General features: G+C 41.4%; 1 protein-coding gene across 4 annotated transcripts in view; it reads left to right on the forward strand.

Moving 5' to 3' along the window:
* SH3KBP1 (SH3-domain kinase binding protein 1) overlaps nt 1-17822 on the forward strand; it is a 241804-nt gene that overhangs the window by 72162 nt on the left and 151820 nt on the right. For all 4 annotated transcript variants that reach the window (XM_015564877.1, XM_006765116.2, XM_015564876.1 and 1 more), the window contains exon 3: nt 12252-12355. In XM_015564877.1, the coding sequence (XP_015420363.1) occupies nt 12252-12355 (104 nt within the window). The remainder of the gene's footprint in view (nt 1-12251; nt 12356-17822) is intronic.

Genomic DNA, 17822 nt, shown 5'->3' on the forward strand with positions numbered 1-17822 from the left:
TTGGGACTTGGGCTCTAAACTGGCACATGGCTACTTCCACTTCACTTTGTTTTCCAAAACAAGTCACATGGTGTGTGGGTGGGTAGGTGGGGAATCTACTTTGTCCTGAAAGGAGATACTGTAAAGTCATGTGACAAAGGGCATGGATATGGTGAGGGGGGAAAATTAGGGTGTAAATGTGGTCTGTGATACACCTGACTGCACAGAGTATTGTAGTAAAGATATCTAGGCCATCTTCTAACAACCCTGAGAAGATGGTAGTATTGTCCTCATTTTATAGTTGGAAAAAGTGAGGCCCAGAGAGTTCCTGTGACTTATCCAAGGCCACGCTTCTAGTGAGTGGTGTAGTTTGGATTGGAACCCAGGTCTATCAGACCTCTTCCTCTGTCCTGCCTCTGCCGATGCCTCCCAGCATATTGGGTTACTGTCTTTGTGAAAACATCTGCTTTGCCTCTGTGCCTCTGTATTTGCCCCCTCACCCCCACTCTTCCTCTTTCTGTTTTATTTTGCTGACTTCTCTTCTCCACCTTCTTAAATGCAAGCTATTTTATGCTTCTGTTTTTCGCCTCTTCTACTGTGTCTACTCACTACTAGGCTCAGCCAATGTCTCAAAGTATACAAGCCCCCAAACCTAACCTCTGGGATGGGCTGCCCTCCTTGTTTTTCTCACCCCTCACCCCCACTTACAGATACTGTGCTAGTTAGTGGGCTCTTGGCTACAACTCACAGATACTCTGGTTTAACATGGCTTAGGTCATAAGGAAATGTCTGTCTTGCACAACAGTCTAGGGCAGTGGTCGGCAAACTGCGGCTCGCAAGCCACATGCGGCTCTTTGGCCCCTTGAGTGTGGCTCTTCCTAAGCCTTAGGAGTACCCTAATTAAGTTAATAACAATGTACCTACCTGTACAGTTTAAGTTTAAAAAATTTGGCTCTCAAAAGAAATTTCAATCGTTGTACTGTTGATATTTGGCTCTGTTGGCTAATGAGTTTGCTGACCACTGGTCTAGGGGTCAGGCAAGCTCCTTGGGGCCCAGGTTTCTTCTCTCTCTGCCCCACCTCTTGCTCAATTGGCTTCATGTTGTGGCCAGTTAGTGGGCTTCCCTGATTACAACCAGTGGGGAAAGGACAGGGGGCCTTCTTTTCTTTGAGATTCCCTGGGCAGACCCATCTTTGCCTCTCATTGTGCCACCCTAGCTTATGGTTGCCTATCCATCCCTGAACCCATCCCTGGCTGGACCTGGCCCAGATTAGATGTTTTGTGGTAGAATGGCTGATGGGAGGCAATTGTCATGTCCTCAACTGTCCCCACATGGTTGGGCAGCAGATTCTTCCATCTATCAGACTCCTGCTGCTTCTCTCTTCTGCTTCCCAACCTTCATTTCTTCTCATCAACCCTTCAGGGTCATTTGTAACTCGTCCTTCTCCATATCCTTTATCATTTCTTTGTTTGTCATCCTTTACCTTTTTTTAATTAAAAATATCTTTTATTGATTTCAGAGAGGAAGGGTGAGGGAGAGAAAGATAGAAAAATCAAAGATGAGAGTGAATCATTGATTGGTTGCCTCCTGCACACCCACACTGGGGATAGAGCCGCAACCTGGGCATGTGCCCCAACAGGGAATCGAACTGTGACCTCCTGGTTCGAAGGTTGATGCTCAACCACTGAGCCATTCTGGCTGGGCCTCTTTCCGTTATTTTTGAGATCATTACTAAAGGACTGTTCTGGCTGGGCTCTGGGCTAGCTTTTAGTAATCCACAAGGAAGCCAGCTCAGCTGCTGCCCACAGGAGTCTAGGAATGGAGATTCAAACAGTCCCGGTGATACGGGCAGGGTGAGGAGAGTGGTTATGCATTGGCTGCTGTGCTATCCTGTGGTGGTAGTGATGGGGACACCTAAACTAACCGTGCCTCAAAAGTAGTTATTGGGAAGGTGTCTGGGAGGGGGTCACTTCTAAGCTGATTCAACTTTAGCAATGTTTCTTGATCTTAAAAAAAAAATCATCCCTGATCTCTGATATGGACCTTTTATTTCTCCTTCCTATAGATCAGAGGTCCGCAAACCATAATCAATAGGCCAAATTCTGTACTGTCTGTTTTTGTAAATAAAGTTTTATTGGCAAATAGCCACACCCATTTATTCAGATAGTATCTATGCCTGCTTTTCCACTGCAACAGCAGAGTTAAGTAGTTGCCACCGAGACTGTAAGGCCCTCAAAGCCTACTCTCTGGCCCTTTAGGCAAAGTTTGCCAAGTCCTGCTGCAGAAGAATAGAAAAATTCAATTCCTGCCCTTCAGGAGGTTTCATCCTGCAAAGGAGACTGACTTTATAATAAAGCCTGTTGAGGTGAAGATATTTAAATGCTGAAGCAAGTAGTGCGGACAAAAATCAGTGTTGTTGGAGAGGTTCACATGCATTTATTTCTCTCCTTTCTTCCCCACTGCTGTCCTTTCTCCACGAATGACTCTATATTCATTTTCTTGCCTCAAGATTTCTAGATTGACACTTTCTAGATTTATAATTTCTAAATTTACACTTTTCATGACACTTGGTTCCCTCCCTCTGAGGGGAGAGTAAAGGTGCACATCAATTTGGAAAATGCAAAGCCTGAGATGCCATTTTTTAATGTACCCTTGCTACTCTCCCATACTTACGAGGAAAATAGGACTTGCTTAAGTAAATGAGAAACTCCTTTATTTGCATCACTAACATTTTAGTTTGGAAAAAAGTCTGCTTACAAGTACCTAGTCCCTTGGCACTGCTCATTCACCTCACACCTCTCCTTTTCTGGAAGACACCCCTCTAGAGGGGCCTTGGTGCCCGAGCCATTTGCAGCCCCCAGAGGAAGCCATGCCCACAGGAATGGGCTTCATTGTCCTGAAGACCACAAAACCGCCCACACAGTGAGACTGCTTTTTCTGTCATTGTGCTGTTTAGCCCTCACTGCTCTTTTGCTTTTTATGTGAGTTGTACATTTCCTTATAGACTCACCCTGAGTGTTCTTGGTTAGACTTATTATAAAAATAATACTTAGTGTAAAAAAATGAAGGAAAGTCATGGCATGAAGAGTAGCATAAAATTCCTTCCCCGGTCATACTCCTAGGAGCACTCCATACATTTATACTAGAGCAAACCATAAGAAATCGCAGAGATTTGACCACAAAAATGTCAATTTCAGATGGTACGATGTAATTTAAGTGATACAGACATATTGGTATTTAAGAAAATACAGATGGGGTCATACTGTTTATGCTGTATTGCAGTTCTGTTAGATTGAAGAGAATCTTGGAAATGTGACAGTATTAGTTCATTGGGAGTGACACCACCTCTCATAGTCCATGTGTAGTAGATATCCCATGACTTGACCAACCAGTTCCCTTCTCAAAGGACATTTAGGATGATTCCTGTGTTTCACTTTTCTGAATAATGTAGCAGTGAACATTATGCATATGTCTTGGCACATGTCATCTAAGTTATCTGGAGTGTAGCTTCGGAAAAGTGAAATTACATTTTTCTTGATTTAAAAAAAATGTTTTGAAGAATTGGTCAGCTGGCTCCAGTCTCAGTTGGACTTACTAATCTCAGGGTCCCTTATCCTCTACTGAAAGCACAAAGATGGAACCATAGTGCAAGTCACGCCGCCCCTCTAGGCAAATCCTGTACAGTTATAAACATTGGTGTAAACGTCCCTCCCTTCATGAAACATTTGTGCACTCACTGCCCAGCAGGTTCTGGGGACATGCGGGCAAACAATGACAATGCAACTAACTAGAAAGGGTGTATATAAAGATATGTGGGTACACAGAAGCCCAAGTGACTTTTTTATCCCTGGATGGGGGTTGGAAGGGATGGCCCTTGGAGTGCATTCTGGAACTTTACTAGCTAGCAAAGGGAGAAAAATGTAGGCCTCTATTGGAGGTGGGATGTAGAGGCAGTGGCAGGTGTCAACCTGCAAATGAGCTGTGCTGGCCTTTGTGCAAGGGAGCATGGGCATTGAGCTCAGCTGAGCCAAGGTGCCAGATGACAGAGCAGGGCTCTTGCCAGCCACTGACCCGGATAATAATAGGGCACTTGGCAAGCAGCCTCCTGAATGCTGTGCCATACAACCATTCGTGGATCAGGACCTATTAAGTTGCCCAATATGGTTCTTTTGTCATTATGTGCTGCTCCAAAACCCATAAAACATTCCAGTGTAGTGTCCAAATGTTATGTTTGCTGCTCTATTTTACATGCATAATCCTCCCTTGTACCTTTGTGTTTCCTTGCAAATCATAATTTTGAAAAGAGGGATTAAAAGCTAACTTTAAAAAAAATTGCTGTGGAACCTGTTTGCCAGTTCTCGAGGTCTATGGAACCCCTCTCAGTGTAATGTTTGTAAATGAATAAAATCAAATCCATAGGACTACAAAGGAAACCAATTATACTGAAATACAGTTTTCAAAATGTTGCAAAAACATAGTAATACATATTCTTTATTGACTCATTAATAGCAAGATCCAGCACTGTGTCTGGAAGTTATCATAATTTTGAAATAGGGATGAGTGTAAATGATATTTTAAGATAATTGCAATGACCATGATGTGGAATGAAAATAACTATCCCTGTGATGGGAAATATAGAAAATCCACAGGTGCTGCTAATACCAGTGTGGTTTGTTGCCCATGTGTATAGTGGAGGAAAGGCCAGATTTTAGTGAGAGGACAGTAAAAATTAAGATATCATTTCCTTTCCATCTAAGTTTAGATCCCCTGAATTCTATCCAGGAACTCCTGTTAAGAGCCTCTGCTTTTAGTTAAGAAGAAGGAAATTGTGGATATGACAACCCCCATTTTCATCAAGAAAATTTATAAATACCTAAGCTACCTCTTTCTTTATTGTGATGGGGATAAGAGGGAAACTAAATTAAAAATGAATCAAAATTTAAAAATCATTTCGACTACCTACAATACAGATATTTTTCCTCCTTCCTAAAGAGAAATGTGGAATTTTCTGTCATTCTCTAAATCTCCCTATACAGTAACCATTTTTGGTACTGATTTTCAAATCTGACAGACTGTATCTGTTTATGGTGTTTCCCCCCCGAGAATTCTCTAAGAATAGGCAAGAGATAGCCCAGCTGGCGTGGCTCAGTGGTTGAGCATCGACCTATGAACCAGGAAAATAATGCTTCAATTCCCGGTCAGGACACATGCCCAGGTTGTGGGCTCGATCCCCAGTGTGGGGTGTGCAAGAGGCAGCTGATCAATGATTCTCCCTCATCATTGATGTTTCTGTCTCTCTCTTCCCCCTCCCTTCCTCTCTGAAATCAATAAAAATATATTTTAAAAAAATTAATAGGCAAGAGAAATGAATAGGATATTTCTAGACCCTTGTCACAATTCCTAATATACATGTGCTCACATGCACCCCATCCTCTTTCGTCTTCTTGTTCTCTCCCTACTTCCCCCTTAATGGTAAAAGTTAGGAGTCTGATAGCAACAAAGTTTGAGAATGCCTTTAAAAATAGATGTTAGAGGGAATATGTTGAATAGAAGGGAGAAATCTTGTTTATGTGCAACAAATAACATATTTAGAATCTTCCTTCAGTTTTTCCTTTGAAATTCTGTATTCTCATTTTACTTGAATGACTCTGCATGGAGCATTTAAAAGTAGATCAAACAAAACTCTATAAATATGTCGTGTTCTTTTGGGCATTTTGCCCAAATCAGCCTTGCTGAGGCAGAGAAAAGCAATGAGTTTTATGGATCACATTTTCTCCTCTGAACATCCAGACTGCCTCCCCAGGGAGATTGTGGCCTGGGCCTGGGGAGTCAGGCAGGGACACAGGGACACTTTGGAGAAATGTCCCCAGGAGAAATGTCCTTCTGTGGGTCGGGTCACTTGGATTAAGGGGCATGCTGAAAGGCCAAAATCAACCCCTGGGCCCAGCCTAAGAAAAGGGGAAACCAGAAGGCCATTTATACATATTTCTGGCTTTGTTGTTCAATGTGGTTCCTTTATCTCACTCTGATGGGAAGAGAAGTCTGGTGAAAAGAACACTTGGTGAACTGGTATAATTAACAAAGCCGCCTTTTAACATATTCATGAATGTAAAGACAGTTGGGAAAAAAAGGGAGGAGTCATGGGGCAGCAAGCCTTTCAGTAAAGTAGGTCTGTCCCCATCATTCCAATTTTATACTTGAAAAAACTGGGCAAAGAGCCATGAAGTAGGCCACATGAGGTGATCACAATGCTGGGACCACTGGCTCATCTGTCTCTGCATGTCATGAGGCCCAGGATTCTCTCTGAGCTATCAACGTGGACCACATGGCATGAGCTGTATAGTTAGTGTGTGTGTGCCCTTCCACACAGCCAATTTACACCTCATTTTTATAACACGGATGAGGTGGAAGACAACATGGTTGGAGGAGTTCTTCATGTTCATGACACCAAAACTGTAGATGTGGCTTCTAAGGAAACATCTGGTGACAGTGTTAACATTGAAAATTTCCATATGCTGCTTCTCTTTGTGGAAACTCAGTTTATTGAATGGATTGCATCTTTCTGAATTGCACTGGGAGCAGAAACTCAATTTTTGGGGTCATATGTTAATGGACTGACTGTAAGACTGTTTTCAATGGCTTCTTTAAACAGGACATTAAACTCTGAAGTTTCTTGGACTGAGGAAGGACTAGATCAGGGATTTGTGACCCTCCCTCTGTTTCTACACATGCGGCACTTAGGCTCACAGATGGATCGAGAGTGGGCATTTGTCATAAAGTAGCATCCACATAACCATCATGAGGCATATGTGGGTGCTGGCAAATGAGTCACATTGGGTTTTATGTCTTAATTTTTTGATTTATTTATTTGAGAGAGACAGACATCAGTTTGTTGTTCCACTTATTTATGCATTCATTGGTTGATTCTTTTTTAAAATCCTCACCTAAGGACATGCCCAGATAGAGGAAAGAGAGAATGAGGGAGGGAGAGAGAGAGGGAGAGAGAAACATTTACTGATTGCCTCCTATAGGTGTCCTAACCAGGGATCAAACCCAAAACCTAGGTATGTGCTCTGACCGGGAATTAAACCCACAACCTTTTTGTGTACAGGATGATATTCCAACCAACTGAGCCACCCAGCCAGGGCTCATTGGTTGATTTTTGTATGTGGGCTGACCAGAGATCGAACCCGCAAACTTGGAATATTGAGATGACGCTCTAACCAACTGAGCTACCTTGCCAGGGCTCGCATTTGTTGACAAAAGTGTGCATGAAAGAGTTGGAAGGTGTCAGAGCTGAAAGGGTGGAGACAAACATATACATTGACACTCAGAGATAACTGAAATACTCTTGGATGAGGGCAGAGCTAGAGAAAAACAGTGGTTGTTAGGGGAACCCAGAGAAAGGTCCTTGTGGCTGAGCATGTGTGAATGAGTGAGTGAGTGTGAGTGAGCTCCAATGGACACAGGGCCCCTCCACTGCCAGGAGGGACATGGCTGCCTGGGCTGTGTGGTCTAAGGAGTCAGTCCAGGGAAAATGATCCTGGATTGGTAACTGGGAGAATATTGTGGGGCTCGTTGGGGTTCTTTAACAGTGTCTCATCAGAATAATTAGTGTGGGCTATAGGTTTGGAGCTTTTTCTGGGCTCACACTTCCCACTGTCTTTATGGATCATCCACAATCAGTTCAGAGCCCCCTTGTCATTTAGCTTGTGACAACTACCTTTCTGCCTGATTCTATTGGTATTTATTTACTTGGAAAATAAGACTAACTTTACTATTAATGTCATCAAAATGTGATCAGAAGGATGTTTCATAATAGAAAATAATTGTTTTAATAAGTGTGATGTTTTAAAACTTGTGTGTTACATGCCCTTTGTAAATACAAATTTTTGTGCAGAAACATTTAAATGAGTCTTTCTTTACACTCTCCCAACCCTTTTTCCAAAAATACCACTGTTACATTGGAGTGTACTCTTCCATACCATTTTCTGTGCTAAAGTTTGTTTGGGCATACATACCCTTTCTCTCATTCACTTAATGGTATCAGGCTGTCACATATTAGTTGAATGTTGAATGAATCCACTTATTCTTTTATAAACATTTGTTGAATGCATACTCTGGGCTAGGTTGTGGGTGATCAGGAGTAAATAAAGAGTCCATGGTGGAGGTTATAGAGTGAGGATGTCTGTATGTTTACAATGTTGGGCTTATATTGTACATATTATGTGACTTGGTCTTTGAACTTAATGTATTATGGACACCCTTTACACGTTAGTACACATAGAACTGCTTGCCCTATTTAATGGCTTTTTCATTTTCCACATGATTTATGTAGCCTTTCCCTCCCAGTGGACATTCAGGATGTTTCCTGTGTAGACCTCTATGCTTGTATATATTTGCTGTTAGAAACAGTGCTGCCCTGAACAGTTGTATACATATAGCTTTGCCTTCTTAAAACAAGTCTTTTCTATCTTTTAAGAGGACTAAATTTAAAATAAAATATACATAGTTTCTTGTTCAGATATACAGGTTGTCCCAATAAATGTATACACACCGAACTATTATAAAGGCAGTGTTTATTAATATACACTTCATTTTCAAAATTTAAAAGAATCTACAGAAATAAATAAATTTTTTCAATGCCTATTTTCAAACTGATGACCATTTTGGTCCAGTCACTACTGACAAATGAAGCAATGGAATCACAAACATCAAGAATCATTGTGTGCACTATTTGTGTACATAAACTTTATCTTGTACATATCCTCATAAAAAAAGTCTAGTGGCGCTATAGGATAAATTTTCATTGTCCAAAGCTTAGTTTGGATTCACCCATTATTTTAAATCAGTTAAACCTGAAAAGGAGTGAAAATTAAGTGAGTTATCAGCTGTTAAAAGTGTCTATACATTTTTTGGGGACACCCTATATATGTTGTCTGCTTACTTCTTTGAGGAAAGTCAAGACTGGCTAGTAAACATCAATGAAATGCCAAGAGAGGAAAAAATGGAAAATGACATCAAGAGCTTCCTTAAATTTAAGATAGATGGAAGCAACTGAAATTCAGTGTCTCCACATCAACAGCCCCCCTGAAGTGGGCTTTAGGTTGGGTAGAACTGGAAAACAGGATTGAAACTGATGTGTAGAAGTTGAGGCCTGGAAGAGCAGCAGTCTAGGAGTTTGACAGTTATCTGTGATGAGAAAGCCCTGGTGAAGACCTAAGGCTATGTTATATAGCGTTGCAGAAAGCAGTTAAGTGCAGATCACAGAGAATTTGGGACAAGATTGGAGCTGAATTGGTTTATCCAGCATTGAAGGGAGAGCTCTGAACTCAGGCCAAGGACATACTGTCACTTACTAGCTTGGTAACCGAGTAAGTCACGGAGCCCCAATTTCCACTTTTGCAAAAATGATTGCTCATTCAGGCTCCTTTCTTTTTCTTTTGAACTTATGTATTTGCCAGGATGTGATAAGAGTGATGAGTATCAGAAGTGCTTTAGAGAAGATGAAAGCTATCCCAGTGCCAGAGGGAGTAGCTGTTTCTGCTTGGGGTCTGATTAGGTGGCCTTTACCACAGCAACCTCTGGATGCCTCCTGTGAAAACTCACTTTTCTTTCTTTTTTTAAAAAAAATCATCAACCCTAGGATATTTTTTCCATTGATTTTTTTAGAGAGATTGGAAGGGAGGGAAGGAATGGAGGGAGGGAGGGAGGGAGGGAGGGAGGGAGGGAGAGAAACGATGTGAGAGAGACACATGGATTGGTTGCCCTGACCAGAGTGGGGGATCTAACCTGCGACCCAGGTACATGTCCTTGATGAGGAATCAAACCCATAACCATTCAGTGTACGGGTCAACACTGAGCCATGCCAGTCAGGGTAGGGCTTACTTTTATTAATCCTGTATGTTGGCAGTGTATCTCCCTTCTTGAAAGCTTTTTAAGAAATATTGACTAGTCTGGCAGAGTAAATGTGTCATTCTTCCTAATACCAAACAAGCACGTCCGGAATCTGCTAGCTTAGTCTTTTCTTTTTTTTTTTTTTTTTTAATATATTTTATTGATTTTTTACAGAGAAGAAGGGAGAGGGATAGAAAGTCAGAAACATCGATCAGAGAGATCGATCAGCTGCCTCCTGTACGCCCCCGAGTGGGGACATGCCCGCAACCAAGGTACATGCCCTTGACCGGAATCGAACCCGGGACCCTTGAGCCCGAAGGCCGACGCTCTATTCACTGAGCCACACCGGTTCGGCAGCTTAGTCTTTTCTTGAAGAATATCTCACTCTCTCTTTTGCTATGTTGGATTAGATGCTATTTTTTACAGAGGTTTTTGTGAATATTGAACTTGCATACAACTGTAAGTTTTGTGAGTTCAGCTAACAGTAGGTCTTTAGATGCTATTTTAAGTCAGTTCAGTCAGGAATTTGGTGATTTCTGTGGTTATGAGTGTTGGGTTCTAGACATTTGTCATGTTTGTTTTGTATTCAAATTTGTTTCTGCAGAGTTTGCTTTTAACATAAGATCTAGCAAATAATGCTTTTAAAGATTTATAGTAGAACTGCATCTTAAAGGGACTACGAGAGTCACCAGGCCCAGGTTATGGGTGCCAAGATCACTTTGTCATCTAGACTTTCTTAGCTAGAATGAGAACTCTCTATCCTTTATGATGCACAGTGCTTGATTGGTCTTCTGTTCTGTTAGAAACCATAGAATAGTGGTGGAGTTCTTTGCACTGGGGTACCACACTTTCTCACTTGTTGCCTGGGAAAAGACAGTTGGATGGGTCCTCTGTCCATGGGAGAGCCTACTCTGCCTGCTGACAATGCTATTAGCACCTGGGAATTGGCCTGAACAAATCAGCGTTTGTTCTCATCAAGATCAGACAGCTTGAGATCTTGTACAAAGGGGTGGAGTATATTCTTGTAGTTGCCAAAGATGTGATTAGACAAGATATTGATTCTGAACTTCTGCCCTCTTCCCTCTGTTCAACTCTGTTCTTCCTTAGTGAGGTTCAGGCAGAGAAAAATGGAACAGAGAGAACTAGGCCAGTGGCTTTTGAAAAATATTGATCAGTGAGCTCATCAGAGGTAGCAAAGACCTTCCCTTTTGTATGATGTTCTGCGTGGGGCCCTTAATGTGGCCTATGATCACCCCGTAGGGATTTGCTTTCTCAGGGAAAAGATTAGAAATGAAAAAGAATTCCTGTAGGCAGTCTCCAAAAATAATGTAAGCATTTCTAAATGTTTCCTTGAAGTTGATGATCCCCTTGGTTTTCTAGGCCATGTGGTAGCAGGAAGGAATGATGTGAGGTGGTCAGCTTTAAGCGACAAACTTCTGAGCAATGCTAGTCTCAGTTCCTCTCTCCTAGTCACCTATGCCCAGCTTGGGCCTCCACTGCTGTCTGTCTCTCTATCTCCCTCACTCCCCTACCCATTACACATACCACATGCATGTTTTTTCTCCCCACAATGCATATATGTGGTGTGGATAGGTGTGTCTGTACTTGAACCAGCTCTAAGTCAGGGAGGGCCTCCCAGTGGGGCCACACTGGGTGAGATGCTATAACCTTGAGTGACTTCTGGTCAAGTGAAGTGTGGTCCTGGCTTTTATCTTGATTTGCCTGCGTTAGTTGGTTCTATGTAAGCAGCCAGGGATCCTGTTAATGGATCCCCTGGGAACAGAGGGAAGAGGACAGAAGTGGATTTGTTGAACCCCTGGGGGCGTTTGAAATGGCACCAAGAGCAGCCTGAAATCTAATTAGCCTCTGCTTATCAGGCCTGAGTTCCAGCATGTTGAAAGGGTGATGATTAGTGAGAAAAAGGCCAGGCTAGTTTATCTTTTCCTTTGCACATTGGGGAAAAATTTCCTCTGCCTTGCTAGCATTAGAAGCAGACCATTCTTTTTACTCTACTATATCACATCAGCTTTCATTAAAAATCAACAGCAGCAAATACAAAGCCCCATCCATGGAAAACCGTTTAAGGCAACACTGTGCTCCAGCGCTTTGGGGTGGGGTTTTTCCTTTTGCACCAACGGATTGGTTTCTCATATCCATGCCTTTCTGACCCGGCAGCTTTTAAAAGACCAAGAAGCATTGCTCTGCTTTCTACTGCCTCTCTCTGAGAGAACAGGGCTGCTGTGCCTCTAGCCACGTCCCAGAGAGCATATTTGATACAAGTCAGCTTAATTTGCCTGCATGCCTAGGAAGCCTCTCCTTAAAATCTAATTTTGAGACAAGTGCTGTATCTAAATATTTTGCTTTTCCCATTTAGGCGAGCGGCGGAGGCGCCGGTGCCAGGTGGCGTTCAGCTACCTGCCCCAGAATGATGACGAACTGGAGCTGAAAGTTGGTGACATCATAGAGGTGGTAGGAGAGGTAAGTGTGCCAGGCAGGCAGGTGTGGTAGCCTTGAACGGGTTGTCAGAACCAACTCATGGCTGGTTGGCCTTTCCATGGTGGATGTTAAAGCTCAAAGAGACCTGAGACATAATCTAGTTGAGTTTCTTCTCAGAAGAAAAGGGTTATCAGAGATGGATGCCACCAGTCCTGCTGGGGACCAGATGTGGGGCCATTTAAAACCATTATCTTTCTAACACAGCATGCTAGTGCTAGGCACCTCTGAAATTACAACCCAATGCCACAGCTTTTCTCCTCTGCTTCAATTGCTCGTAGCCTCTGGATATCCAGAAGTGCTCTTGATCTAGAGATGTCTAGAAGATGGATTCAGTATTCAGTGTGGGGGACTCTGTGCATTCAGAGGGAAGGAAAATACGTGATATTCATGGAAGACCTAGTATGTGCCATGTGTGACAAGGTTCTTTACACACTGCCCTGTTGGCTTATCACAAGCACTTTCTTTTTAAAAAAAATATTTTTATTGATTTCAGAGAGGACCGGAGAGGGAGACATAGATAGAAACATCAGTGATGAGAGAGAATCCTTAATCGGCTGCCTCATGCACTCCCCACATTGGGGATTGAGTCCGCAACCCAGGCATGTGCTCTGACCTGCAATGGAACCATGACCTCCTGGTTCAAAGGTTGATGTTCAACCACTGAGCAACACCCGTTGGGCCCATTTTCTTTGTAAATGAAGAATGAAGCTCAAGAAACTCTAGGAGAGGTAGGGCTGAGGATTGAAGCCAGGTCCACTTGGCTGGAGACCTTGTTCTTCCCATTGCACCACTGTCCCTTGTTCCTGTTTGGTCCTGACTACTCAGAGACAGCCTTGCTGGTGAAGTGTCCCATCAGACACTGGTATGGGCTTCTCAGAATCCCTGGGAGGGCCTGGGCTTCGCACTTAGAACCTGATCATTCATTCTGATTCAATGCATGTTATATGTATGTAGAAATACAGTTTTCTGATTGCTTTGGTTTCCTGACTACCATTGGATTTTATAGAAACCCACAATTTACTACAAAAAAGGAAGCTAGAAGTCAAGGATATTAAATGAACTATGATGTGAATAGGGCTGATGCTAGCAGCCAGATTTCCTGACTCACATACAAACATAAGGTGAGCATGTGTCAAAGCTTTATTTAACTCACTAATGAGGGGATCTGTAAGATGGTAAGGCTGACTCAAAGAGAATTGTATTTATAATCACTAAAAGAGAAAATTCTTGATTAAGATTGCTAAGTTAGATGCAAAACTACGTAGTATCCTACAGTTAAAGCTGTAACCTCTGAGGTTATCTTTTTTAGGGGATAAATCACTTACACCTCTGCTGGTCAAAATCTATTTTCATTGCCATGTGGCAAGAATCATTTGCATTGCTTTCACTTTTCTACCACTTAACACCCCCACTAACAGAGTTGTAAACTAACCTCATGTATAGTACATAGTATGTCAAACAAGATATGTATCCCTGGAGAATTAATTAGTAAGGTTCCCTGTGTGGCACTTAGAAGACATACAGTAACCCCTTTGCCTATTTCCAAGTTTTGGATAATAATTATTTGTATTAATATGTCATTCATTCATCATTTTTTATCCATGGTGCCAAGAAGGACGCATAGGAAATTTGTTGAAAGTTGAATGAGTGAAAAATGGACAACAGCGTAGACTATTTATATCAATGGTAGAAGGACAGATTTCTTAAGAAATTCCAGAGGGAAAAACCCAACAACAGTGTGCCTAATTTAAAAAAAGGGTTAAAGTTTTGGTGTGATTTGAAGTGAATCTAGCTAAACAAAGAGAACAACACAGAAAATTTTGCAGTAAATTAGGATGAAAAGTTATTTGTACCATCTGAAAATATATTAGGAAGCTGCCATAACAGTGATAAATGATAGATAAATTTTCCATAAACACAAATCCCCCGTGGTGACATAAAAATCCTAACGATGAGAAAATGTTCCACCCTGCTGTTAATTAAATAAATACAATTGAACACAATAATAGGTCCTGTTTTTGAAAATTCTAAAAAATTATTTAGTGGTAAGATGTTGGCAATGCTTGGAAGTGGTGACTTTGCATATATTTATGAAGCTATTTAGCAAGGTATGTCAAGAGCTATAAAAATCTGAATTAATACTACACATTGACCCAGTAATCTCACTCCAAGGAATTTATCCACAGAAAATGGTTAACAGAAAAAAAAGTGAAATATGTTCATTGCAGCAGTACACGTGATAATGAAAAATAATCAAGAAAGTGAATAGTTATGTGAATTGTTATATTATCCCGCTAGAAGATTGTGAAGCCATTAAGATGGCAAACACAGAAGCCTTTAAGTCTGTATTTATGACAATACTGTGCATTGTAATTACCTGGTATATTCTGCTAACTTGCTAGTTCTTTAACAACAGGGATCTGGTTTTTATCTATCTTTACATTTGTGGTTCCTGGAATAGTGCCTAAAACCTAATACATACCTTAATAAAGGCTTGATGAATAAGGTAAATTAATAAATGTAAACATGAAAATATTTTTTGCAAAGTAAACAGATTAGAACACAAAATTGCATATACAAGGATATAGTCATATAAAATATAGCTCCATGCACATGACCAGAGATGGAATAAGAATGGAAAATGGTTCTGTCAAAGATGGTTTTTCCTTTAATGTTGTAATAATGTTTTTTAAAAATATATTTTTTATTGCTCACAGAGAGGAAGGGAGTCAGAAAGAGAGAAACATCAATGATGAGAGAGAATCATTGCTGGCTGCCTCCTGCACACCCCCTACTGGGGATTGAGCCTGCAACCCACGCATGTGCCCTGACTGGGAATCAAACAGTGACTTCCTGGTTCATAGGTCGATGCTCAACCACTGAGCCACGCTGACCGGGAAAATGTTGTAATAATGTTTAACAAAATACATATTAAGATAAGGAAATTTATTAATAAATTTCTGGGAGGTATTATTCACACTCACCTACCTGTCGGGTGTAGGGGAAGCAAGCATGAATGGCTAAAGAAGAGTGATCACAGGGCTGTTACTCTCCTCACCTAGATGACATAGAACTTCACCAGCACCCACAATCCCAGTCTTCTTTCCACTCACTGCCAGTTCAATGGTAGGCTTCGTTCTGGCTTTCTTCAAGTAGGAAAAATGAAAAGTAGCTATGATCCTATGCTATTTATGTAAAACAAAGCATAAAGGTTGGACTTTTAATCCATATTTTTAAAATTATATAATCAAAAATTAATTTCCCGGTTGTTCCAACTTACTTGTAATATTGTGGATTTGGGGCCATAATCACTGTATAATATAAAATCTGCCCCTTTCTCTTATAAAGGATGTTGTATAAATGCTAATGGATAGCTATTTTCTAATCCTGGTGAAAACTAATAACAAAATAAAGAAAAGCCCTAAAATATCAGGGACTGATTGAGGTAAGACAATAGCAATAGCTTTGCAATACTATAGAATCAATCAATCTATTGGTCAATAAAAATGTATTGTGTGTGTATATATACATATTATATGTTGTATTTTTATTGATTCATTAATAGAATGATTCTACTATATTGAAAAGCTATACACACACAAATGCACATGCTGTGAAGCAACTGGAATATGTAAACCTAAAGTACTACAGTCTGCCACACCTAATCTCTCTGTTGTCTTGTCCACAGCTAATTCAGCAGTGTTTTTAACCTTCAAGTCATTACCATTATCCCTTCACACCACTAACCCTTTCTCCTCATCCATATTTCTTAGCTATGTAACCAAATTGTGGGCTAGCAATAAGAGCAGTGGGCTTAAGCACGTTTGGGTAGACACAGCCCTGACCCTCATTAGGCAGGAGTCAACTACGGTCCTCTGTAATGTGGCTTAGAGAAGGAATAGAAAGTGTATGGCAGTCCAGGGCTAAGTGGAGTTGGCAAGGGGAAATTGCTCAAGAAAGCCCTCACCATGCTTCTGCCTCCTGGCTAGGGAGTAGTGAGTGATTCTCCTCTCATCATTACATCCATCATTGTGAATCTAAAGGAACTGGGTTGCCAGTTCAAAAGGAAAAATAGCAGGCTGAATTGCTAGGTAGATATTTTTAAAGAGATCATTGTAAATACACATTTGTGTCATTTTGTCCACAGTTGAGAAGACTGATAAATCAGGCAAAGTTCAGATTATAAGAACAGAGGTGGCATATGGAAAAGGTTACCTGGAGAAATAGCATCTGAGAGCCTCTGGAATTTCAAAACTGGCTTGTTGGCCTATTTTTTTGGAAAAGGTCATTGAAGCCTCTTTCTTTTCCTGTCCGTGTCATCTAAAGCTTGAGAAATGAGCCGCTTTTCCCTTTGTGTTGGATGAGCTTGGTCTCAACCAGTCTGTCTTAGTCGTGACCTAAGGGATGTTCAGAGATTCTTGCTTTTATTTGCTCTTTGTCGTTAGTTTTTGAGGTGTTTCTCAGTGGTCCCTAGTCAGGCTGGCTGGAGACCAATGGCTTCAGTTTCAGACTTAAAGCCTAACCTGGCCTTGTAGTTTACAAAGAAGTAACTTGCACTTCCAAGTAACTTCACACATTTTCCTTCTTGTATGCATAGCAGGAGATTTGGTTCTTTTATCTAGAGCTAAATAGGCTGTTGAAATCCTTCAAAACTTTAACTCATCAGATAGCCTTTGTCAGTTTGGATGGGTAGTTATTATATTGTGACTTATAATAAGAAATATATATTTGGTCTTTGCCTAGTCGTTCTGGCACAGAGCTCCTAAAATCCTTGGAATTTCCTAAGCAGAGAGAGTGATCAAGGTGTCTTTTGTTATGCTAATGAGATGACTTTTGGAAGTACCAAAGGGTGAGGGTTGTCAGTGGAGCTAATCATGTGATTAGAAGGTTGGAACTTTCAGCCTCCACCCCCACCCTCACCCCCACCCCATAGTCAGATAGAGTCAGGGAGGGTAAGATAGACACAGTTTAAAATGTAATTAATAACTCAAGATGTTATTAGAGTGGTAAATGATGGCAATGATAAATGAGGGAGGGATTTAAGAACAAAGGTTCTGCTGAAACCGGTTTGGCTCAGTGGATAGAGCATCGGCCTGCGGACTGAAGGGTCCCGGGTTCGATTCCGGTCAAGGGCACATACCTGGGTTGCGGGCACATCCCCAGTGGGAGATGTGCAGGAGGCGGCTGATCGATGTTTCTCTCTCATCGATGTTTCTGACTCTCTATCTCTCTCCCTTCCTCTCTGTAAAAAATCAATAAAATATATTAAAAAAAAAGAACAAAGGTTCTCAGTGAGGGTGAAGATGCTTGCTAGAATAGGTGACATTTCAACAGGGCATGTGGAAAGTGAGACGTACTTGGATGAATTCAGCAAGCACAGGCTGCATTATATAAGGTGATGGGCTAGTCTATAGGATGGACAGGAGGATAGTGCAACCTTGTTCTAAAG

Source organism: Myotis davidii, unplaced genomic scaffold (assembly GCF_000327345.1).
Source record: "Myotis davidii unplaced genomic scaffold, ASM32734v1 scaffold161, whole genome shotgun sequence".
NCBI classification, from domain to species: Eukaryota; Metazoa; Chordata; class Mammalia; order Chiroptera; family Vespertilionidae; genus Myotis; species Myotis davidii.